Source organism: Nymphalis io, chromosome 20, assembly GCF_905147045.1.
Source record: "Nymphalis io chromosome 20, ilAglIoxx1.1, whole genome shotgun sequence".
NCBI classification, from domain to species: Eukaryota; Metazoa; Arthropoda; class Insecta; order Lepidoptera; family Nymphalidae; genus Nymphalis; species Nymphalis io.
The window spans coordinates 8,028,473-8,053,641 of NC_065907.1; the positions used below are offsets into that span (position 1 = coordinate 8,028,473).

Here is a 25,169-nt window from a genome sequence, read left to right on the forward strand (position 1 = left end):
AAATGTCCCACTGCTGGGCTAAGGCCTCCTCTCCCTATTTGAGGAGAAGGTTTGGAGCTTATTCCACCACGCTGCTCCAATACGGGTTGGTGGTATACACATGTGGCAGAATTTCGATGAAATTAGACACATGCAGGTTTCCTCACGATGTTTTCCTTCACCGAAAAGCACGAGATGAATTATAAACAGAAATTAAGCACATGAAAATTCAGAGGTGCTTGCCCGGGTTTGAACCCACGTTCATCGGTTAAGATTCACGCGTTCTTACCACTGGGCCATCTCGACTTCACTACTACTTATATATAATCCAAGATAATTAAACGTTCAATTAATATTTACAGGGGCCGAACTCCAGAATGGTACAACAAATGCTACGGCCACATTTGCGCTTTGTACTTAGCAAGAATTCGAGCCTCGTTCAAGCATAATACAGAAGGACCTGAATCGAATGTATGATCCAAACATTCCACTTAAGACCACTCCATATTGGACTGGACTTAAGTATGACTTTATCGGTGTGAAATAGCCATTGCAGAAGGCTAATTACGTTATCAGTGAATATTGATATTTGTGTGTTGTTATAAATATTTATGGCCTTTAATATCAAATATAATAAATATGCAAGTAATGCAAATGACAAATAAAATATTAAGCATAATTTTTTTTGATCAAAAATACTTTTTAGTATAAAATTTTTACCTACCTCTGATATTCGTTTTATACTTTACTATGTATATATAAGGCGTATGTCTAGCAGCTACGGACAGCTAGTAAAGCGAAATAATCGCACAAGATATGAAACACGCATGTTTTTTGCTGGATATTAAAATATATAAGTTATTGTTGCCACGTTTAAAAACAACCCAAATTTCCCCTAAGGGATCAACCAAAAAGCCTGACTGCATTATGCATATTATTTAGTTTTTTAGATTAGAAAATATTTTATACAAAATTCGTGATTATAGATTCCCCTCATGGTGCGCTGTGTATATATTTAATATTAAAATTTAACAAACATCACACTTATATTTAAATATCAAAAAAGTAATCTCAACTTTTAATGGTATTCGAAGTAATATTTACCAATCCCTATGTAAAGTTATCATAACATATCACTAGTCATATTATTATAATATTCAATAATAAATATTATAACACATTGTCAGTACCTGCCCTGTGTTCAGGAATATAATTATTATTACAATTTTTGAAAAGTTATCCATAATTATATAATCTGTATTTTATCAGCTATAGTAATTAATAGACAAAGAATGCAGGATTATGTTTTTTTTTTCATAAATACATATATTATAGTTTTACGTGCAAGAAATTATTCTTGCACGTAAAACTAGCAAATAAAGTTAAGCATTCTCGGGCTGTATCTTTTTGTGTCACAGTCTTATTATTCCATTAAAAAAAAATATTCCTTATGTATTAATATTTATTGAATAAAATTGAATGAACATGCAAATTAGTTATGTGATACGTTCAACGTCATATTTTATGTCTATGATATTATCAAAATGGCGTCTAATAAAAGCCACATTCGAAATTTAAATAAATGTTTTTGAAATTCTAATTATTAATGTTTGTTAATGTTGTAATACAGTTTTATTGTAAAAAGTCTGACTGTAAATATATAATATATATAAATGTTTAGTTTAATTACACATCACAATTTTTAGTGTTATACATAATATAAGGAATGTGAAGTGTTTCTTGTTACCTATTAAATTAATTTAAAACATAAGATTATTATTTCACTTGTGACTTAACAAAATATTTAATATAATACTATAAATAAATAAAAAATTATAAAACATATATATATTATTAAAAATCATAAAAATTTCCATATAACTTAAAATAAGTAGGTAACTTAGAAGAAGCACTTCATACCAAATGAAACTATAATTATGGAAAAACAATATGGAGCCAAATATCACAATATTATTATTGTAAATATATTTTAGTATTATTAAGCAATGATATTTTAATAGTAATCTCAAATAACATAATGTATGTGTTGTTAGTTACCCGTGAAATCACAATTTAATATTAATTTTGGTGCAGTTAAGAATAAGCGCAAAATGTATTTATTGTAATATTTACACATAACTATTTATGTATCGTCTTAATGTAAAATTCAAATACATGTTTACATGTATGTTTATTATAAATTTCTTCTATAAACCGTTTAAAAATTAAACCTTCTGTAAATAAATAAAAATAAAACCTCACTAAATATTAATTAAGAGAAATTTTAAAATCAGAAGTATATTTGTAAACAAAGCAAAAAGGACATAATTGAAAATACTTTTCTTTTAAATTATTATTCAATTAAAAAAAAAAAACGTTTTACTTGAAAACGTTACATGTAAACGTATTGTAAATTTGACCTTGAACTCTCGTTACATCCTAAGAAGTCTCGCTTCATAAAACTAAATCTTTGTTATTCTAATATAAATAATATAGTTTGAAAATTTAAACTATTTTTGATCTAAAAACCTTTAATAAATAAATGAAAATAACAGTATTTTTAATGTGAATGATGTTACAATGTAAGCATTCTCTGTAGCGAACCGGTATATAAGTAAAATATTCACCATTTAATACTCCTTGTATGTTATTGTGTAAAATAATTTAAGTATAATAAACTAATGCATTGTGATTTATTCTTTATGAATTATATGGACCATTATAAGTGATGACACTTATTTGAAGTTTTATTTATATTTAGAACAAGTTTTTGCCAGCGGCTTCACCCCCTAAGGAAGGGGCAGATGATAGATATGAAGCAGTAGCCTATGTCCTTCCTAGGGTTTTAAGTTAAGTTCATACCAAATTTTAAATAAATCAGTCTATTGGTTTATTACGTGAATAAACAGACAGGCATTTGCATTTATAATATAAGTATGAATTCAATTTCAGAATCAAACAATTTTAAAATAATAGAAAAGCCTGAACGTATACGCTGGTACATTTGTAGTCACCAACTACGGCAAAGTGGAGCGCTATTGTGAATTAAACTTCCAGCGATAAGTGTTCGAATGTTTCGTATTCAACCACGGCTTGAATGGCTGAACTGAATTCTATACATTTTACTATATAAATCGATTACGTCTGACAAGGGTTTAATTGAATACATTTTTAAAAATTCAATCAAAAACGATTGCTATCTCTTTCTAATGTATGGAATTAAAAAGGATAGTAATTATTTTACACTTGACAAAAAAACTTAGGCAACCGTTTGACATTTTTAAGAAAATAAAAGAAAAAACCGATCTGTCATCTCACTCCCGTCAACTTTTTGTAAAATACATTTATATACGATAGTACTACATCCATTAAGTAGTTTTTGATAGTAAAAGATCCTTTAAATCGCCAATTAAACAACCACCTCGTTACACTGGCACATTCAAATTTCAAACCCAAACAAAACAATTGATTGATTTCTTTTCTTAAGTCCTTCAACGCTGAGACTAATTCTTTAAAACTTACTTCCCACTGACGCAAAAAGCGACCGCTGAAAAGTAATTTAAATTCAAGGTTAAAAGACTTTTTCCTCGGAAGGCTTATAACAATCTTCACTATTAAATTTCATTTCGTTTTCCTTTTGAGTTGTGTTCATTCATTTTGTGTTTCCGTCTTGTTTAAAAATATATTATTCATTTAATTACTTGTTACAACATTTTTTGTAATTTTGATATAATTATGACAATTTGATATTTTATTACAATATAATAATATTACAAGATATTATGTTGTTATAATATTCTTTATATCCTCAGTTCAATTTAGGACTGGAAGGACTGGAAGAAGATGCCTCTTTGTATTATGTCTGCCTTTGCAAAAATGCGCAAATAAATAAAAAAATCAAACTACATACTAGATAAAGATACCTCAAATCAATTGTCAAATGCATCCCACTCACTAAAAACCTAAGAAGAAAAAAAAAATTAAAACTGAAGGTAAAGTAAGAAAATGTATCCTCGATCCTAACATCATCATCATCTCTTTTATTTCAGTAAACATCTAAGACAATGGGGTTGTTATAGTGCAACTACATTAAGAGGAGTGTAACTTAAAAAAAAACATTTATCATAAACCTTTACAGCTTTACCTGTAAATGTTGCTTACAAAGTAATCAATTAAACAATCCAATGTCAAATCAAGGATGACATAATTACATTAGTCCCTTGTTTTAAATTAGTAGATTTGTATTTTATACTTTAAAAAGATTGACTTATATTACAATTTTGTGTAAACATCATTTAAACTAAATAATTGCTTAAAATCAATTATTTTATTATTTAAAAAAAAAACGTTGCTATGCGTAGAAAGGAATGTCTTGTGACCGAATGCGGAAATGGAAGTGACAGCTAAAATGAGCGGGTGAAAAAACGTCAGTTCACAATTGTATACCGCGATGGAATGACTTGTATCACATAACACTGCATTTATAATGATTATTTATTTTTAAATTCGCGTATTTTAAATACCCACAATGAGACACAAGTAGAATAATAAAGTGAATTAAAAACGTGTGTTAAATCGATATCCGTGGCATTCTTTATCCGCTTTCACTTACTCTACATTCGAAATTAGTGTTAATCTACAAGGTGATTTTCTGAGTAAGTCGCGAAATTCGGGAATTATTATTTTATAAATAAAGAATACGAAAAAAAGTTACAAAGTTGCATCAAATATGAGTTTCGCATCAGAACAGAAGGTCGAGGAAGTGGTGCGACGAGAACCTTTCTGGATTTTCGGCTATGGTTCCCTTTGCTGGAATCCAGGCTTTGAATACCAGAAGTCAGTCACAGGATATGTAAAAGGATTTTCTAGAAGATTTTGGCAAGGAAATACCACGCATAGAGGAACTGAAACGAAGGTATTTTATATTTTTAAATTGTCTTTTTCTTTATATTTTGTATGTGAAATTGTTACTTTACATTATTTTATACATTATATATTATTTTATATTGAAATACAATTAAATATATAAATTGAAATTTATTTAATGTGTTAATATTATAACCATTGCTTAAATTTTGAGATGCATCTTTCTGATGCAATATTTGACAGACCTTTCACCTTACGGGATTTCCGTTTCGTTGGCTCGTATTCTTTTAAAAGTTTCATATTATAAATGAAATCGAATATTTTTGTATAAAAAACTATTAAAAATGTATTGTTTTCTTATAAACAATATTCTATTAAGTTTAATTTATTGCATTAGTCAGCTACTTATACTAATCTGATAATTTCAACAATTTATTAAAGGTAATGCCTAAGTAGTATATAATGTTTTTATATACAAGGAAAAAAAGTATGATATTATAAATTATCATAATAGTGCTCAATAGTAAACAAAAGCTAAATGCATTTGTAAAATAATGTTCAGTTGTATGTAACTTCAAACTCAATTTAAAAAACTACTTGTCTCCACCGGTGTCGTTTGAATGGGGCAACCAACCCTTATCAACCCCAAATTCGAGATGTGAATTTCTAATGCCAACCCAAATAAAGTATTTTTTGTAGAAAAACAGCATATTTTATACATTTTAAATAAATCAGTTTTGTCTAAATATTACTTAACAAAACGTTGAGCTGAAATTAGTAAATTAATCATTAGTTTAATAACTCGGTCAATGGTATAGCCAAGATTTTATTATGAGTTAGGTCGTGCAAAGTACTAACTGGATTTTATAGTTTTGCTTACTTGAACCAAAATTAAATTGAGCATATTGATTTTGATTTATTTTTCGATTGAATTAGCAGGAGAATTAGGCAGATAACACTATATTTGTCTCTTTGATCATCTCACCTATTTTTTTAAAATCTGTACAAAGTAATTACAATAACAATGGTCTGAATATATAGTTAATTAAAATTCAATTTGAAAATATATATCTGTTATGGTAGATATTTTTCATACAGTTTTATCTTTATGGGTCAACTCGGCAACCTAAAGACGACAAATTTAAGCATCAGTAATAGGCATTCATCATAAATATATCTTATTAATTATAAATAAAAAAAAACATATGTTACTTGACTGAATAAATAGTTTTAGTCAGTTAGATATTGCTAAAAAAGTCGAGATGGCCTAGTGGTTAGAACACGTGAATCTTAACCGATGATCGTGGGTTCAAACCCGGGCAAGCACCACTGAATTTTCATGTGCTTAATTTGTGTTTATAATTCATCTCGTGCTTGACGGTGAAGGAAAACATAGTGAGGAAACCTGCATGTGTCTAATTTCATTGAAATTCTGTCACATGTGTATTCTACCAACCCGCATTGGAGCAGCGTGGTAGAATAAGCTCCGAACCTTCTCCTCAAAAGGGAGAGGAGGCCTTAGCCCAGCAGTGGGACATTAACAGGCTGTTACTGGTACTGTAGATATTGCTATGCATATAAATAAATAACTAACTTAAATCTCAATTAAAGAAAACCGCATACCGTAGTATATTATATGTCTACTCTAATTATAGTTTTCTATAATTAGTTGTCAATTATTCTACTACATAAAATCCAAACCTACAAAAGTGCTACAATGAAGAATAGATTACAGAACATAACATGACCATACATCTCATTTGTAGTGTGACAATTCCAAATTAACAAATAGCATACATCTCATCTTTAAATTATTTGCTTACATGTTTTTAACAAATAGCATACATCTCATACTATCTTTAAATTCTTTGCTTACATGTTTATAAGGAACAGTTCATTTGTAACAATGAATAATAAAACAAAACATCAATGAACAATACTTATGACAATACATTAAATAATAAAATGTTTAACAGATCATATAATAGATTTAAAAACATATAAAGAACTTTCAATAATGTATGATTATGTATTCATATCTATAATGTGGTGGCTATATTCATTTTATTATATATATATATATGTAAAAAACACTAAAATATTTAATATAATATACTAATACATAAATATTTTTAATAATAATATTTTATTAAAAAAATTTTTTTTTTATTTGTATCAACTGATAAATCTTAATGGTTTCATAATTAGTTAATGGCAAAGCACACAAATTAATTGAACCTGTTCAAACATTACAAAAACTATTTATTTAAATAGAATGCAAACACTTAAAATCTCATCACTCTATAATGATAAAAGACAATTATGTTGTTAAACGCATTAGTCTTTAAGAGGTTTTAAATGAATCAAGTTTTTTTTTAATAATAATAAATATTGGATCTATTTGATTGCAATCGTTTTTTGTTTTTTTTTTTTTTAATATTTCGATCATTTCAAACTGGAAGTCGATTATTGTTTTAATTATTAACTTATCAATCCTTCTAATACTATCAAAAAAATGTTTTCATAACACAATAATCGGAACTTATAGTAATTATTATTTTTTATTTATATATATATATATATATAATAGATTTAAAAACATATAAAGAACTTTCAATAATGTATGATTATGTATTCATATATATAATGTGTCATAAATATATCTTATTAATTATAAATAAAAAAAAACATATGTTACTTGACTGAATAAATAGTTTTAGTCAGTTAGATATTGCTATGCATATAAATAAATAACTAACTTTAATCTTGATTAAAGAAAACCTAATTACCTAAACTTAATTTGAACCTAATTACCTAAACTAAACTTAATTTTTAAACCTAAATTTAATTTGATTGAAAAGATTATAATTAATGTATGACATATTTTCGTAAATAATGTGAGCTGACGACAAGCGTAATCATTTTCGCATTACATTTAAACAAAAAAAAATATATATTAAAAGTAATCTCTTTTTATATTAAAGTTTATTACAATTTTAGAATGAAAGTAATTATATAATCGTTTTTAATAGGTAAGATGTATATAAGGAGCTGCCGACAATATATATCAAGTCTTCAAATCTGTCTCGATCATGCACGTGGGTATCTTAATTGGAGATCCGAAATCAGTTATCCAAAAAATAATTGTTCGTGCTTGTATTTAATATAGACAATTTCTACAATTCATACTGAACCAAAAAACAAAACAGAGCCGTGTACGTTCATTGTTTATGTGAAATTTAACGATACGAATTACACGAAAATTTACTTAAAAATATTTATTAGCACACATCGCTTTAATAACGATTATTTGTTTCAGCCTGGACGTGTTGCCACTCTTATAGAAGATAAAGAGGTAATTATTATTATTATATTATATTTATATTCAGTACACGGTCACACGTACGGTAAATAAAGACGGCGACCTCTAAAAATTTGCGTTGGATAGAGGAAATGTGTGATTCAACGTCTCGTAAATGACGCTTAGGACTTTTTGACATTAGAAAATTATGAGCTTGATCCACTTCTTCTTCTCGGTCGTTTACTTCATTGCTGAAGGTCGTGTCCACTCTGATCTAGGGTCTGGGTCACGATCTCTGTGAATTTTCTCCAGTCCTTCCTGTCCTCAGCTTTCCTCAGGGCTGTGGTCACTTAGAAACCAGTGAGGTTGGTAACTTGGTCCGACACTTGGTCGTTTTCCCTCTACTTTGTCAAGCACCATAAGCTTGTCGAGGCTGTCAGGCTGCCTTCGCGCTATATGACCAAAATAACGAAGGACACGCTGGTAGCAAATATTAAGTTGATCCACTACGAATTGATAGGTCTCGATTTCTTCTATTTTTATTCACTTAGGATGATAAGAAGAATTTAAAATGCTAATATAGATCTCAAAAGATTTAGAAGTTTTTGTGTATGTAAATTCGATTTATATCTACATACTTTATCCAGGCCATCTCTGTTGATTTGTAGTTGCTCCACGCCTACTATATTTATTTTATGATAAAGTTTTGTCGAAACAAATCATAACATTTTAAGGAATAGCTACTTGTAGCCCAAGGACTTGCATGCACTTGGCAAGTCAAGCGGGTTGGCTAGATAATAAGTTAACTGTTCTCAATACCCTCCGGTACTACTTTCGTGTACCGTTTTAAAACTATACAAAATATGTCGACCAGTTCAATTGTATTATTATAAGCTAAGTATCGTATTAGTCAAGTAATATTTTAATTGTTTTCTCTTTACTGGTGGTAGGGCTTTGTGCAAGCTCGTCTGGGTAGGTACCACCCACTCATCAGATATTCTACCGCAAAACAGCAATACTTGATATTGTTGTGTTCCGGTTTGAAGGGTGAGTGAGCCAGTGTAATTACAGGCACAAGGGACATAAAATCTTAGTTCCCAAGGTTGGTGGCGCATTGGATATGTAAGCGATGGTTGACATTTCTTACAATGCCAATGTCTAAGAGCGTTGGTGACCACTTACCATCAGGTGGCCCATATGCTCGTCCGCCTTCCTATTCTATAAAAAAAAAAAAAAAAAGGCTCTGTGCAACCTTTCTTTAAATATTCTACAACCAAACAGCAATACTAAGTACTGCTGTGTTGCGGTTTAACCTGTTTGAGTTAGAGTAATTGCAGACACAAGGGACATTACGTCGTCGTATCCCTTGGATATAAAAGTTCCCAAGATTGGTGGAGCATTAGCCCTATAAGGAATTGTTAATATTAGAAACAGCGCCAATGTCAATGGTGACCACTTACCATCAGGTGGCACATTTGGCCGTCCATCTAGCTATTTAAATATAATATATAAAAAACCAAGGCTAGGAATAGCAGGGCTGCCCCCTACAAGGTGGACAGGCCCCCTACAAGGTGGACCGACGACTTAAAACGAGTCGCGGGAAGCCGTTGGATGCGGGCAGCGCAAGATCGGCCAACGTGGAAATCCTTGGGGGAGGCCTTTGTCCAGCAGTGGACGTCTTTCGGCTGGTGATGATGATGATGATGATATAAAAAACACTTAAGTTTTACATAAGTAGCCGTCTAAACCTAACTACCTATAATATTACTAAATTACAATTCACAATTAAATAAATAATAGAAGATGTTCGGTTCAATAACCATCCAATGCTGAATTAACAAATAATTCTTTTAAATACATAACACATCAAAATTGTTTCGAAATATGCGCCTGCGCATATCGCATATCCGAGACGTATTTATCAGCACGTGTTAGTTGACACATGTAGCTTATTATTATATATGTATTGTACGCAATAATGTCGTTCGGATCTAGTTATCCTTTATCCGTGACGTGCGTTCCTTCTGACAGTTCATTGTTATAAGTTTTCATATTAAAATCCTTAATGACATTGGATATTAGTAGAATAAATGTCATGAATCACTTTTTTTTTAAAGTATGTCATTTGACCTAATTTCAATGGCATAATGAAAGAAATTATAATGACTGGTCATTAAACTTTCGAACGCTAAACCAAAATAGTTACAAGCAAGTCGATACGAAATCCCTATAAAAAAATTAAATACAGCTTTTTTTAGTGTTTGTAATTTTGTGTTAGTGTGTGTTTGTAAGTAATTATCCGCTTAAATTAGCGTCATTTGTTGTTTATGCAAACTAATAACAGCTATAACAGTTTCAACCAATCAAATCACTTATATAAACGAACGCAGGATTCCAACCAATCGGATGAACGATGATCGCTCGCGGTACAAACAAAGAAACATTAATTTATATTATATTCAAAATACGTAAAATTTGTTTTTGAAAACAACCTTGTTATTGTAGCTTCGTGGATCGTTGAACGAATGTTATACAGCAAATGTATCATTACAAGAATTAGCGTCAAACGTATACTGATAACCTAAGGCCAATTACTATTAATAATAATAAAATATAAGATAAATAAAAATGCATTGTTCATTGAGGAGACATATGTTATGTGTATTTTTTTCTATATTCTCGGCCTTGATTAACAGTAATCCTCTTAAGTCCTCATTCTAATATTTGCGTTCTGCTTATCGGCCATCTGTAACCTAGTTTCGTTTCCTTTATATAAACCACTTTATAATAAGCTATCAAAAAAAAAAACATTAATTATGAACAATGCCATTAATTAAAAATTAACATGCAAATAAATATTAAATGTATGTTTGATAACAAAATACTACGAATGTTTATGTTGTGCTTAATATGATCTCGAAGCGCGTAACATACATAAACAAACTTATTTTTTATTTTTTTTTGTAAATACAATTTATAGTATTATCTTACTGGAGATAATGCTACTGAAGACATTACCTTTGTTTATTATTTATTAATTTAAACGTTTTAAAACAATTTTGTTCAAGCTTGTCTGGGTACCACCAAATAATCAGATATTCTACCGCCAAAAATCAATTGTTCATATTGTTGTGTTCCAGTTTGAAGGGTGAGCGAGTCAGTGTAACTAGAGAAATATAGAAATATAAACAATAACCGCATTAAGTGTAGTTTCGTTATATATGGAGGACATTTCGTTATAAATGGAGGAATTATTTAACTTCAATAGTAATCACATCTGACTGTTATAATTATATAACACCGCATTTACATAATAAAATTAGTTTGTGTAGTGAAAAACCTGTATTTTCGTTGCGTATAATATTTTAATTCACAATAGTAAATAATTTCAATAAAAGTTCAGAAGTGTATCGAAACGATGTTCGTGTAGTCAGACGGGATCAAATCAATTGCATCCGCCGATTTGCAAATTGCCAATGGTGTGACAACGTCGGCTCAAAACACGTGATTCTCTAACCGCTTTATTTTCATCTTATTTGATATTTGCACTTTGTTATGTAAGATTTTCAATGTTTACGTTGCAGTTTACATCACTAGTATTAATCAAGTTCATTAAATTTCTTAGTCATTAACTCATGAAACTCTAGCTTATTATCTAGATACTCGCTTAGTAGTTTGAATATTACTATTGGTTCAGTCTGAAGTGTGTATTTAGGTAATCTGTACAACTTCCTTTATTGAAGAATTAAGCTGTCCGGTTAACACATATCTTATCCTAAATATTGTTCGACAAATACTAACACGCTTGTATAAATACCTCTTTGTTTTTGATTTATCTGAAATAACTAATAAACTTAAGAGGTGAATAATAATAATAATATCTTGGGACATTATTCACACACGGCCATCTGATCCCAAATTAAGCAGAGCTTGTGCTATGGAAACCAGACAACTGTTATACTACTTATACTATTATTCTTTTGTAAATGCATACTTATATAGATAATTACACCCAGACTCAGGACAAACAGACATGTTCATGCACACAAATGTCTGTCCTGGGTGGGAATCGAACCCACAACCTTCGGCGTAAAAGGCAGGTATCTTACCAACCACGCCAACCGGCTCGTCAAATGAGTCAATATGAGGAGAATAGCGGACAGATCCTGAAATCAGACTCGGCGTTTTTCATTATCATTACATAAACTTATCCCATTCATTTAAATTCGATTTTTTTTTTGCGATAATGTTTTTACTGAGATGATTTCTTTTCAGTTTTTCTTTTACTATTAATGTACTTTAATAAATTTTTTAGATGAGTATCTACGTTTACACATTTACACTACACATTTACACTTTCTTTGCGAAGCCGAAAAATTATTAATTAAACCGTTATCTACTTTAGTACATGTGTCGTAAGTAGCCTTGTACGTCAGAAGTGATAAACTCAAATTCGACTCTAAATTTTGACAAATCGCGCCCAAAGATGCTCCACTGCAAAAAGTTTTTAATAAAAAACATTATTTTCTAATAGATAATTCATAATATTATCACGATAGTTATCAAACGCCTCGCGGATGTCCGACGTGAATATAAATATTTTATTAACGTGGATGAGAACGATCTTGTTATTATATCAAACAATGGGACTGATGTTAAATATTGAACTTGCTATTTACAAGAACTCATTAAGGGTGAGACAAAAGATAATATGTTCTTTAGTATTGTACTATACAAACAAAATCATATAAAACATGAGGTACAAGCAGTAAAATATTTATGAAATAAAAAAAAAAAACTAAATTTAAAAAAAGAACTTAAACTAGTATATACGAGTATATACTCGACAGTAAATTATCGGCTTTATTATTATGCTTATTGTAGATTGCAGTCGCACCGGTACGCTTTAGACAACGCTTTAGACAAGGTTATGCACAAACAGTTTGTGTCGCGGTTTCAATCGCGTATACTTTCCTAAACATACAGTTTGTTTCATACAGTACTATATTCTTTGGTGTTTAGGTTTACTGCTCCGTGCCTAAGACTCATAAATCTATGGTCTATAAACGCTTGTAAGAAAAGTGTTTTTCAGGTCTGAAGTTATTCATATCGCACTGGTAGTGGATTTTTGACAGTCAATAAGTAAGTGTAATGATTCTTTATTGAATAGAAAGTGGCTTTGACTATAACGTTAGGCGCTTGCGATGCGGTTTTAAAGTATGTTTATATGAATAAATGGTATTGCGACCTTTAGAGTTTTTCTGTAGGAACAAAATCAAGTACCTTAATATGAGACATTGACTGTCATTATTATAAAATTTAAAGGATACACGTATCAAAATTGCGTATCACTCGATTCACTCACAAGTCGATTAAACGAGTGAGTGAGTTAATAAACTAAATTATTTTCATATTAAATTTATTTTCATTTTTGACTTATATAAAATGAAATTTCTATACATATCATTTATATGTTCATAAATATTAATCAATAATAATGAAATATCCTTACGAGATTCATAAACACATCACCAAAACAAAGGCGAATTAAAGAACAAAGATTTGCCAAAATCGCAGCTGATGCTGGTATGCAGTTGTTCAAGTAATACAAATCTTAATCTCTTGTTGTTCATGAATCAGCCAGCGTAACGCGCATATGATACGTAATAAGCTGTTTCGTTGTTGGCAGCCAATGGGCACTGACAATGGTCAGTGTCACGGATTTACTAAACGTTATTAACAGCCAATGAAAGAACAAATAAATAAAATACCCATGTGCTCATTTGGGAATGAAACGATCGCCTGTTGAAAATTGGAAACACTTAAAAAAACAGCTTTGTTTCTTTCGTTGGTTCTTTTTAGATTACGGTGTTTCTCTTTGTGTGGTAGTTTTGTGTATGATTATATTGATAAGTGTAATGCTACTACATTGAATAAAGACATTTGAAGTATATTAGTCGCAAATATCATTATGAATATGTATTTTATTTGTATGGTACTAAAATATAAATTTAAATTGCTATTGTTGAATTTGAGCCGAGATGGCCCAGTGGTAAGACACGTGAATCTTAACCGATGATCGTGGGTTCAAATCCGGGCAAGCACCACTGAATTTTCATGTCCTTAATTTGTGTTTATAATTCATCTCGTGCTATACGGTGAAGGAAAACATCGTGAGGAAACCTACATGTGTCTAATTTCACTGAAATTCTGCCACATGTGTATTCCACCAACCCGCATTGGAGCAGCGTGGTGGAATAAGCTCCAAACCTTCTCCTCAAATGGGGAGAGGAGGCCTTCAGCCCAGCAGTAGGACATTCACAGGCTGTCACGGTGTCACGGCTAATATTGTAACCGTAAAACCACAAAAGCGAGTTGGCATGTAATCCGAATGTTTACAAAAATAGATATTTTTCATATACTAATGGGCACTCTTCCATATAAACATTAGTAGAAATAGTTTATTTCAATCGGCAAATTTTCTATTTATAATTTGCGTCTTTAGTAAATTGTTTGGGTATTATAATGTTTGTTTAAAAAGGTAGTTCACGAAGAGAATCCTTTGGTGGCTTGGCGATTTTTATCGCATGGTTTCATATATATTGATAATTAACCGTTTCGGATTTCACTCACTATGTACGTCACGTGTATTAAATTTTACGGTCTTTTCTAAAATATTTTTATTTTATTTTAGTATGTAATTGATTAGCGCTTTTTTGTGACTTTAATCTTTTTTGATATAAATAATAATTTATTTTTGTTTCGTACGACTAAAAGTGGCTTTATAACAGAATTATTAAACCAAAACGTTGTTACGCGTTGTAGGAATGCTTCCTGATTAACATATTAGTTTAAATAAACAAAACAAATGTCCAAAATGAACTGAGCACGTTTTAACTGATCAATACAGACTGATCTTTCGCTCAGCGGTGTAATACATTGTTAGGCCCCACTTTGGATGAATTGCTACGTACATATCCAATCAAACCGCTTAGCAGCTTAAAATTTGGTACTGACAACTTATATAAACATCAATATAATACAGTATATATTCTTTTGATGATTAAATCTTCATAAATAATAAAGCGTGTCCTTTTCAAACTTAATTTCTAGATTTATTGTTCTCGGTCACAAACAATACGTTATCTAAATATATGCATAAAGTATAAAGATAAAAAAATAACTAACTGAGTGACTGACTGACATATCAACCCACAGCCCGAACTGAATCTGGCACCATGAAAATTTGCATACGGGTTCCTGTTACAAGGTATGTTAACACTAAGAAAGGAAGTACCTTATGACTGAAGGAAATGAATCATTTTTGAAGAAAGCGCTACAGAAATTGAGAAGCGAAACCGCGAAAGCGCTAGTAAATTAATAATGCCTAACTATCGACATACGACACTGGTACTCATTATTTAAATGAATATTCGTCGAAAATTTTATCTATCGTAACGTCGCTATCTTGAAATTAAATACTATAATACAGGAAACACCTATTAATGACTATTACTTTAATGGAAACGATGTGGTCGTCATTCAATTACTTGAAAATCTTACTTTCATGATAGTTTACTTCACTTATCTTTCGAGGAACCACATGAGTGTTATTAAAAAGAGACATGACGGTTATTAAAAAGAGTTTCACTGTAAAAAGTTTTTAAGCCGTTTCTCGGATTGTTTTTTGAGGTTATGCCATGCTTTTCGTTTTATAATGCCGTCCACAAATACGTAGGTAATAAATAGCTGCTCCGCTCGGTTTCACTCGCGTTGAACCTGACTGCTTCACTCCCGTGGGTTTGTAGGTTGATGTTTAGAGCTACCCGTCTCGTCTTTGTACGTATGGAATACGGGTTTACATAGTAAAACAAAAGCAACACTAGAAAATACAGTTGTCTGGGTTTGAACCCGCAATCTTTGGTTAAAATTCTCGTGTTCTAGCCACTAAGCCATCTCGGCTACATAAAATGTTTATATTAAAGGACAAACATACATAGAAAAAATGTTATTTTTAGGCCAGGAGCAGCGTGGTGGAATAAGCTCCAAACCTTCTCCTCAAATGGGGAGAGGAGGCCTTCAGCCCAGCAGTAGGACATTCACAGGCTGTCACGGTGTTGAATATTTATTAATTGTTCAATTAATAAATATTCAATGTTAACGAATATTGTAACCGTAAAACCACAAAAGCGAGTTGGCATGTAATCCGAATGTTTACAAAAATAGATATTTTTCATATACTAATGGGCACTCTTCCATATAAACATTAGTAGAAATAGTTTATTTCAATCGGCAAATTTTCTATTTATAATTTGCGTCTTTAGTAAATTGTTGTCTTTAGTAATTGTTGTGGTTGTAAAGGACAAACATACATAGAAAAAATGTTATTTTTGGGCCAGGGCCCAAGGTTCAATAGCTGAATGACAAACATTGATTTATATTTATGAAGAAAAAACCGTTTGTCAATATAAGGGTTATCTAACTCAAATAGTTAAACTTTTTTTTAAATAGTTCGTGACGATCTTAAGATTTACACGTTCAAACAAACAAACCATTCAGCTTTATATATTAGTATAGGTTATTTATATTTCACATTCGTGTCAAATTATTTATTTCGTACCTTCTCCTTCTAAACCTTCTCAAAAAGGGACAGGAGGCCTTAGCCCAGCAGTGGGACATTAACAGGCTGTTACTGTTACTTAATGTATTTATTTCGTACATATGATGTTACTATCACATTTAATGTTAATTTATTCATGTATACTCACAGATTTATATATTTATTTATATTTGTTTATCGGTTGAAGGGCTTTTTGGCCCATCTGGGTTTTACCAGTTATACAGTCACAAAAGAGGAACATCTTGTATTATAAATTCCGGTTTGGATGTGAGTCATGTGAATATAAAGCACATTAAAGACTTATTTTTGCTCACCCTTATGATCTTGACCCATATATATATATATATATATATATATATATATATATATATATATATATATATATATAGAAATATAATATATATATATATAATATATATATATATAATATATATATATATAATATAATATATATATATATATATATATATATATATATATATAGAAAGAGACCGTGTTGGCAATAAATGCCTGTGATACATAATTACTGCTTACAGTAATTATATAGGCCTCTGCATCTTTGACAGATGATTTAAGCGGCATCGCGAAGGCATTACAGTAATAACACCAATTCAATTTAATATAAAAAAATATTTAAAACCGACTTAAAAATTTAAGTCGCCCAGATTCCCCTGTATTTATGTATTTACCCATCTTACTAGAAAATTGACTATTTTCTGATACATTTACTGTCGTGAAATGATCTATATATAATACAGATCATTACATAATAATAAATGTTAGGTATATATACTTGCTTCATAATAGAATTTAATATGCATGTACTTTATTCATAAATTATTCAATACGATATATTACGTTACTTGTATATCACATAAGAAAGATAATCAAGGCACCAGAATAAGTTTATATATACAAAATATAAATTATGTATGAGACATTATTAATAAATAAACATAGACAGAAGACATGACAGATTGATAACTTTTATTAACATAAAACCTAACATGTTGAGTTGCGGGTCACGTTTAGTTAAACATAATATTCACGTGCTTATATACAAAGAAAAATAAAGAGCTTCATTCAACACTAGTATGAATCGATATTACAAAATAAAACAACAGTAACAGTCTGTTAATGTCCCACTGCTGGGCTAAGGCCTCCTCTCCCTTTTTGAGGAGAAGGTTTAGAGCTTATTCCACCACGCCGCTCCAATGCGAGTTGGTAGAATACACGTGTGACATAATTTCAATGAAATTAGACACATGCAGGTTTCCTAACGATGTTTTCCTTCACCGTCAAGCACGAGATGAATTATAATCACAAATTAAGCACATGAAAATTCAGTGGTGCTTGCCCGGGTTTGAACCCACGATCATCGGTTAAGATTCACGCGTTCTAACCATTAGGCCATCTCGGCTTTAAATAAAACAAATGTGTACATTTTTATCATAATATGTGGATAGATAGCCGTATTGTTCGGGCTGAGTAGAAAAAACATGCTCATCTCGTGGTTGTCGAAATATCTGAAAAGCCGGAAATTTTATTTTTCCTTGTATTCATGTTATAAGTACCATAAATTTGATAATATTTTTCCGAAATTACATACAGTAAAAAAATATTTATTGAGAAAATCAATCAACATTGTTGTATTATTCCTTAAGAACTTTCCAACGTTATAAATTGCGCGTACAGCGTTTTACAGGACAATAAAGTTATCGATTGATACTGCGATATCACAAAGTATGACACCTTAAGACTTTAATATAACTATAATATATCAGTCTAGCAGGCTCTAACCCGGTACATAGTTTTATTTTTAACCGCAATTATTACTGCAGAGTACAGTCTACCTTCCTAGTCAGTTTTTATATTTTTTAATTTGTGACGAGCTGAACTTTAAAACTTTTCCTATGTCAGGGATATCATTATTTAAGGTATCATCAGCAAACAATCCTATATCATGTTTGTATCTACAAGATCCGATATGTCATTTATCTATACGAGGATTAAAAATGGTCCAAGGTTTCATTACGCTTCTAAATATAAAAGTCAGGTAGAAAGATTTCGATATCAAGAAAATGGTTCCGGGGAAGTTATCGGCCAGATATAATCTTATAGCGTAAAGACTACAGTTAAAAATATGATAGCAGAATTAAAATAATTTAATATTTTTTTTTTATCTATTTTATGTCCGTAATGTTTGTTTACGCGTTTTTATTGACATGAGATTATGTAATGAGTTGAAATAATATGAAAACACGATATGTTACTATTCAAAATATTACTATCAGCAAGTGTGTTGTCTTACCATATTAAAGTTTCATATTATGAATTTGAAATGCTTTTTTAAATTATAAAAACTCTTTTTATAATAATAAATACGTGGCTTTACAGTATAACCTTTAAATGGTTCGCATGATATTAATATATATTTTTTAATGATTTGTCTTCTGGTTAATGATTAATTATCATTGCATATTGTATATTCATAATAATGGCTTATTTTAATGTTTTACCATAAGGTTTCCTGGTTTCAAAGTTGTTAGTAACGCGCAGTTGAGAGCTAGCGGCGTTAAACTCCCATGCCTTGCAAACACATAAAGCCGCAAGTCCTACGTTTTTTTTTGGTCGTGTTAGATTACCGCTCTATTGAATTATGTGAATGACACTGGACAAAGAGATAGGCTAATCTCTTATAACTAGAACACGTGGTTATCTTAAATTTCTTTGTCAAATTGTGGGACATTTAATGAACAAACATTATATATCTGTCCTTGCAAATATGCTACGTAACAAAGCATCCCATAATCTGAACACCCTACCATCTCGTCTCCGTCGCTAATTGTCGGTTATCATTGTTCTCGCTTCACTTTGCCATTAGTTTGTCAATGACTGACAGTTGTGATTATTGCTCCACGTCTTCTAAATCTATAACCTCTGTCACTTAAAAAATATCAACAAAATATAATCAAAAATATAACGTTAAATAATTAACGCGTTCGAACATACAAATTATCCAGTTTAATATTATTATATACGATCGATTTAGATAAGTACGAAAAATAGTGCAGATAATTTCAATTACCCATGGCCATAAACAGTTACAATCGTCGCCGACCGAGTTCAACCTTTGCCCCAGAAGGGCAACAAGAGAAATGAGATTGTCGATAGTAAAATCTTAGTAATCATCATGCATACCGCACGTGGATACATTATTTATAAACTATAATAATGTATAATATGGTTTGGCATGTGTTCATATACAATAGCTGTTCCCATGTTTCCTTCCGCGGCTACTTAGTTTGTCACGTATTTTTTTCCATAATTCTATATCCACAGACGTGATGCCCGTATCATTGTGAATCTTTTCTATAATTTGGATTTACGTTTTTTTGATGTGCCTGCTTGTTTTTATGTCCAGATAGCATAAAAGTAGAAAAGTAACAGAATATAAATGTCCTGGTGGGCTAAAACCTCTTCTTCTTTTTGAGGAAAAGGCTTAGAAGCTTACTCCAATGGGCTGTTCCAATGCGGGTTGGTGGATACACGGGATTGTTTTTATCCGCCACATGAGAATTTCCTCACTATGTTTTCATTCACCAAAGAGCACGACATCTCCTGCTCATCAATTATAAACACAAATTAAGCACTTGAAAATTCTGTGGTTAGGTTTATTGATGATAATATAATATTCATATACAAATGCATTTCGTTGGCGTGATCTCATCATTTAAATGTCTCTGGTGGTAGATAAAGTTGGTGAAAGTAAATTTTGAATAGTCAAGTCGATTATATACCGTAAGAATCAACGCAGACGGAACTGCAAAAAGCCCTACCGTTAAAACAACATACTAACCAATTGAAAAAATGAAATTTGGGGCCTAAAAACTTCGAGCTATTACATGTATTTTTACGAAATAATGTGGTTCATATTCATTTCCAATGGAATACGATGACAACATGTCGTATTTAAATGTTTCATCTTATAACCGGGTCATCAAGGTTTTCGACCTAGAAAGGTCCATTCGATTGATAATAATGTAGTTGATTCTCATCTGTTCCTACACTTGCACCGAATCATTTCGCAAAAGTAATGACGTCATTTATCTCAGTCCTATTAAAAAATAACCAATCGGCTAAAGTCGACTACAAAAAAGAAGGTTATCAATTCAGGTTATTCTTTGTGATGTGTGATAATTACGTTACGCTACAATATATCTTTGCAAATTGAACCGATGTAGATGATACTTGCCTCGATGTTCTAGATCTATAGATATAGTCTTGAACTCGAACCCCAGGTCGGGCTGATAAAAAGTTATTGGGTTCTGTCGAAACATCCTCCGCAACAGCCCGGAGTCTAGAAGTATGAAGTATTTGCACTTACGTGCCTCGTAAAGCATGTAGTGTCTGATTTTCCGTCCGAAAACATTAGGAGAGTGTTTGCGCATACACTTGTGCACTATAATATGTCCTGCGCAGTTAAGTCTCCCTTGAGATTGTCATCATCATCATAACTTTTATTTATTGTTCTTAAAAATGCTTTTGAATTATATTTTGTTTATATTTAACTGAAATCACCTCACCAATAACTACTAAAGCCAATATGTCTAAAACTATTATAACCATTTATGACTTCTAAAATATTTTCTCTAGTAAAATTACTTGATATCTTTGTTCCTAATACGTTAATTTTCGTAACCGATGCAGACGAAATAACCGCATACAATAACACTTACACTTCAAATACAATAGTACTCACTTTGTTGTTGTAAGTGAACTAGAGTTGTCTAGACTTGAAAGATAAGATTAAAATCGATCTCAAAACCTTGTTTCACAGCCAACACAGATGTTAACATACAACACATTGACGTACTCGTACAGACAACAAAACATTTTAGTTAAATTTTATACCAGTAATCCTAAAATTTAACTGTTGTTTTGCCTGATAATAAAAACTTGTTTAATTGGTGTGATACCTAGACAAGCTTGCACAGTCTTACCATCAGGATGGATCACGTATTAAGCACTCGATATATTTTTCATGAAAGTCAGTATTTAGTGAATTCTATTACATTCAAGACACGGGTATTGTGTGACGCGATGGAGATTGACATTGAAGAGCTGCGTAGGCGGTACATAATAGCGTTAATATAAACCAGTTAGCTAACCGATTTTACTGTATTCCACTATTCTAACTGAAACGTAACTTTATAATCTTATTAAAATAAAAAAAGCAACGGCCCACAACTTCTTTTATTGATTGTTGAAATAAAAAGCCAACTCGTGCACTGATTTTAAAAATAAAACTATAAGACTAGTAAATTAAAGAGGACGTTATATTAAAGGCAACACATGCCTCTTAATAAGTTTTAACTTGATATACCTTTAGTAATAAAGTAATATATCCCAATACGCATTTGAGGTGTATATTTTCATTGACACTATTGTCATAATCGAGGTAGCCTAGTGAGTAGAACATGTCGATTTAAATTAAAAATAGGATGTTCAAATCTTAAGTACCAAAGAGTATTTATATGTATATTCATTTGTTTAATTTTTGTTTGTAATTCGCACTAAATGGGAACATAGTAAAGAAATCGGAATGTGTCAGACTCCAAACCTTTTTTAAGGTTTCAAACGTTTTCAAAAGTCAAATATCTTTAGTCAAGATAAAAGCGTTACACTTACTTATTGATTGTCATAAATCTACCACCGGTTCGGAAATAAACACCTGCGAAGAACCGGCGAAAGAAACTCAGTGCCCAGTTTTGGATAATTTACGGGTTCATTTGAATTATTAAAGTCTAATCAAAGTTTCCGCAACGTTTTTACTTTATAAACTATGAAATTTCTAAATCTTGTAATCTGTTTGCGGGAAAAAATTGTCCCCGAAGCAAAATATTTGTCAGTCACTAATTAAGCGCTTGGCTTGCTTAAACAGTTAATTCGTTTCGTCAGTAATTTCATTTCTCAATACCGCAACTATAAATACTTTCGAAATTGATAAATTTATTAAGCAATGAATTCTTGTGAGAATACTTAGTTACTTTGTTTACGTTTATTATGAAACTTTAGTGAAATAATTAAATTGTTTTAATTGGCTAGATTGGAAATTCTGACACATCAATCAACCCACTGGTGCTCCAATTTTCAATTAGCTCCAAGCCTTCTACTGAAGAGGAGTCCTATGCCCCTAACAGTGGGTCATTTTTAGACTATTACTTAATTTTTTTACTTTGCCTAGATTTCTAAATACTACTAGCATCACAAACGAAAATCTTCAAAATAATCCTCTCTAAATAACCTATAATTCTTTCGTCTTTAAACCAAGCTTGATTTTATACAAACATCAATTGCAAATCAATATTCATAGATTATAGAAGAAGTTATAATTTTATGATTTTATACAAAGGTAAACTCAACATCATGTATTGAATTTCATTATCTTAATTATTGTAGTTAATTTAGATATTACTTTAGTGATATTCAAAATATGCGTAGGCTGTAAAACCAAAATGACCCAGTAGCTAAAATAAGTGAATCAGAAAACTTAATTGAAAATTGCGATTTCAAACCCGGTTATCATTAAGTTTTCATGAACTTCATTTGTGTAAATCGTTTATGTCATGATCGGCGGTGTAGGAAAACATTGCGAAGAAAAACCTGCACATGTTGTTTGAAATTCTGCCACTGCATGTTATGTATATCCACCAACTTTCATTGGCGGAAACAAAATATCTTGCCCTCGAAAGTAAAGGTCTTCGCTCAACAGAGCGACATTTACTAGCTGATTACATTGTGTAAAAATCCCATAAAATAATATTTTTACTTATATAAATTTTCTGTTCATTGCAGGGAGTGACATGGGGCAAGGCTTTCTTAATAGCAGCGGAAGATAACGCAGCACTCCCTTATCTCTCAACAAGAGAATGCCAATTAGGAGGATATCGGATTTACACTGTAAATTTTCATCCCAAACCTTCATTATTCACACCGTCCAGTAGCCATAACCAATTTTGCACTGATAAAAAAGATGCTCTTCTATACATCGCCGTACCAGAAAACAGACACTGGCTCGGTGCCGCTCCTCTACCTGATATAGCAAAACAAATACTCGAATGCCAAGGTTCTTCAGGATCCAACGTAGAATATCTATTGAGGCTAGCAGACTTCATGCGAGAAGAAATACCAGAGGCCCTCGACGAACATTTGTTCTCTTTAGAGCGATTGGTGAAAAAATTCGCAGCTGATATGAAGATATGTTTGAGAACTTTAATGGGCGACGATGAGAAGTCCGAGGAAAACAAACCTGAACCTCAAGCGGTCGTTCCGAGCTTCCAATTCGCGTCTAGGATTCCAGATAAGAAATTGCGTTGCGTCAACATGTGATTTGCTAATTGCCTAAAGGCGTAAAAATATTGAGAGCCTATTCGAATGAAACAAGTCAAAAATAAGACCTAGCCATGACTTAAGTTAGATCAATGTGCAGATACATTTAATTTTAATTTTAGTTAAATGAAATTTTGAGAAGCTTTAAAATACCAAAATAGTTATGATGTGACTAATTTTGGTACAATATTGTTAATTGACAATATTGAATATTATGTCATTGTGATTGTGATAGTTTTATTTCAATTACATGACGATGATATCGTCTTTAAAATATTAACAACACTGAATATTCGTATAATTGATTTCAAAATAATCCGGACATATTATGACTTGATAAAGACATAGTTTGAAAACATCGGAACGGATGCGTTCAATTAAACATCTGATTAATTTTGTTATTAATATTAAATAAAGGTCTTTATTTTTGGAAATAATATTTTGAACTCTGTTTTTTTAATAACCCTTTTAATGACGTAAAAGTTATATACAATATAATAATAACCTATTGATTGAAAGAGTTAATAAAATTGATGTTAGTTATTTAAATCCGTAATTTAGTTTTCGACCAAAAATAAACTAAGTATTATGTTATGAATCTTATTGATTTTGTAATAAATAGTTTTGTTGATGTCATTTGGATGTTATTTTTTGTTATTATGTGTATTTATTATCTATGCTAAATTTGTTTTAATATGCCTTTAAAACAATTTAATCTGTAATATGTAATAATTAGACGTAAAACGATTAGTATAGCTTTTATAAGAATTTTGTATATCTGTCTATGTAAGATTCAACCATTATAACATTGACAAAAATATATAAATCCATAACAAATTCATTACTTCGTTTTATTTTATTAAAAATTATATATTAGCTTTAAATACACTTCAATATTAAAACCTTTTATGATCTCCAAAGATAGTCTAGCAAATTTAGTAACGTTATATTTTGATTGGCCTTTTAACAATTTATCGTCAAATTCTTCGAGCCTACCATAAGACGTTTATT

At 30.8% G+C, this 25,169-nt stretch overlaps 2 protein-coding genes across 4 annotated transcripts in view; both read left to right on the forward strand.

Annotated features, from left to right (window-relative positions):
* The window catches only part of LOC126776311 (rho GTPase-activating protein 7), a 277,214-nt gene extending 276,758 nt beyond the window's left edge, over positions 1-456 (forward strand). For all 3 annotated transcript variants that reach the window (XM_050498733.1, XM_050498732.1, XM_050498734.1), the window contains exon 20: positions 342-456. In XM_050498733.1, coding sequence (XP_050354690.1) covers positions 342-456 — 115 coding nt within the window. The remainder of the gene's footprint in view (positions 1-341) is intronic.
* A 3,968-nt stretch (positions 457-4,424) lies between these two features.
* On the forward strand, positions 4,425-24,953 carry LOC126776405 (putative glutathione-specific gamma-glutamylcyclotransferase 2). The gene is made up of 3 exons (XM_050498902.1): positions 4,425-4,894; positions 8,165-8,200; positions 23,625-24,953. Exons 1-3 carry the CDS (start codon positions 4,709-4,711, stop codon positions 24,156-24,158), a joined length of 756 nt encoding a protein of 251 aa, XP_050354859.1. The 5' UTR covers positions 4,425-4,708; the 3' UTR covers positions 24,159-24,953.
* Positions 24,954-25,169: the final 216 nt, after the last annotated feature.

Coding starts and splice junctions, on each gene's coding strand:
- LOC126776405 (XM_050498902.1), top strand. CDS start 4,709: ATGAGTTTCGCATCAGAACAGAAGGTCGAGGAAGTGGTGCGACGAGAA. Junction 4,895..8,164: donor ATAGAGGAACTGAAACGAAG/GTATTTTATATT, acceptor TATTTGTTTCAG/CCTGGACGTGTTGCCACTCT. Junction 8,201..23,624: donor CTCTTATAGAAGATAAAGAG/GTAATTATTATT, acceptor TGTTCATTGCAG/GGAGTGACATGGGGCAAGGC.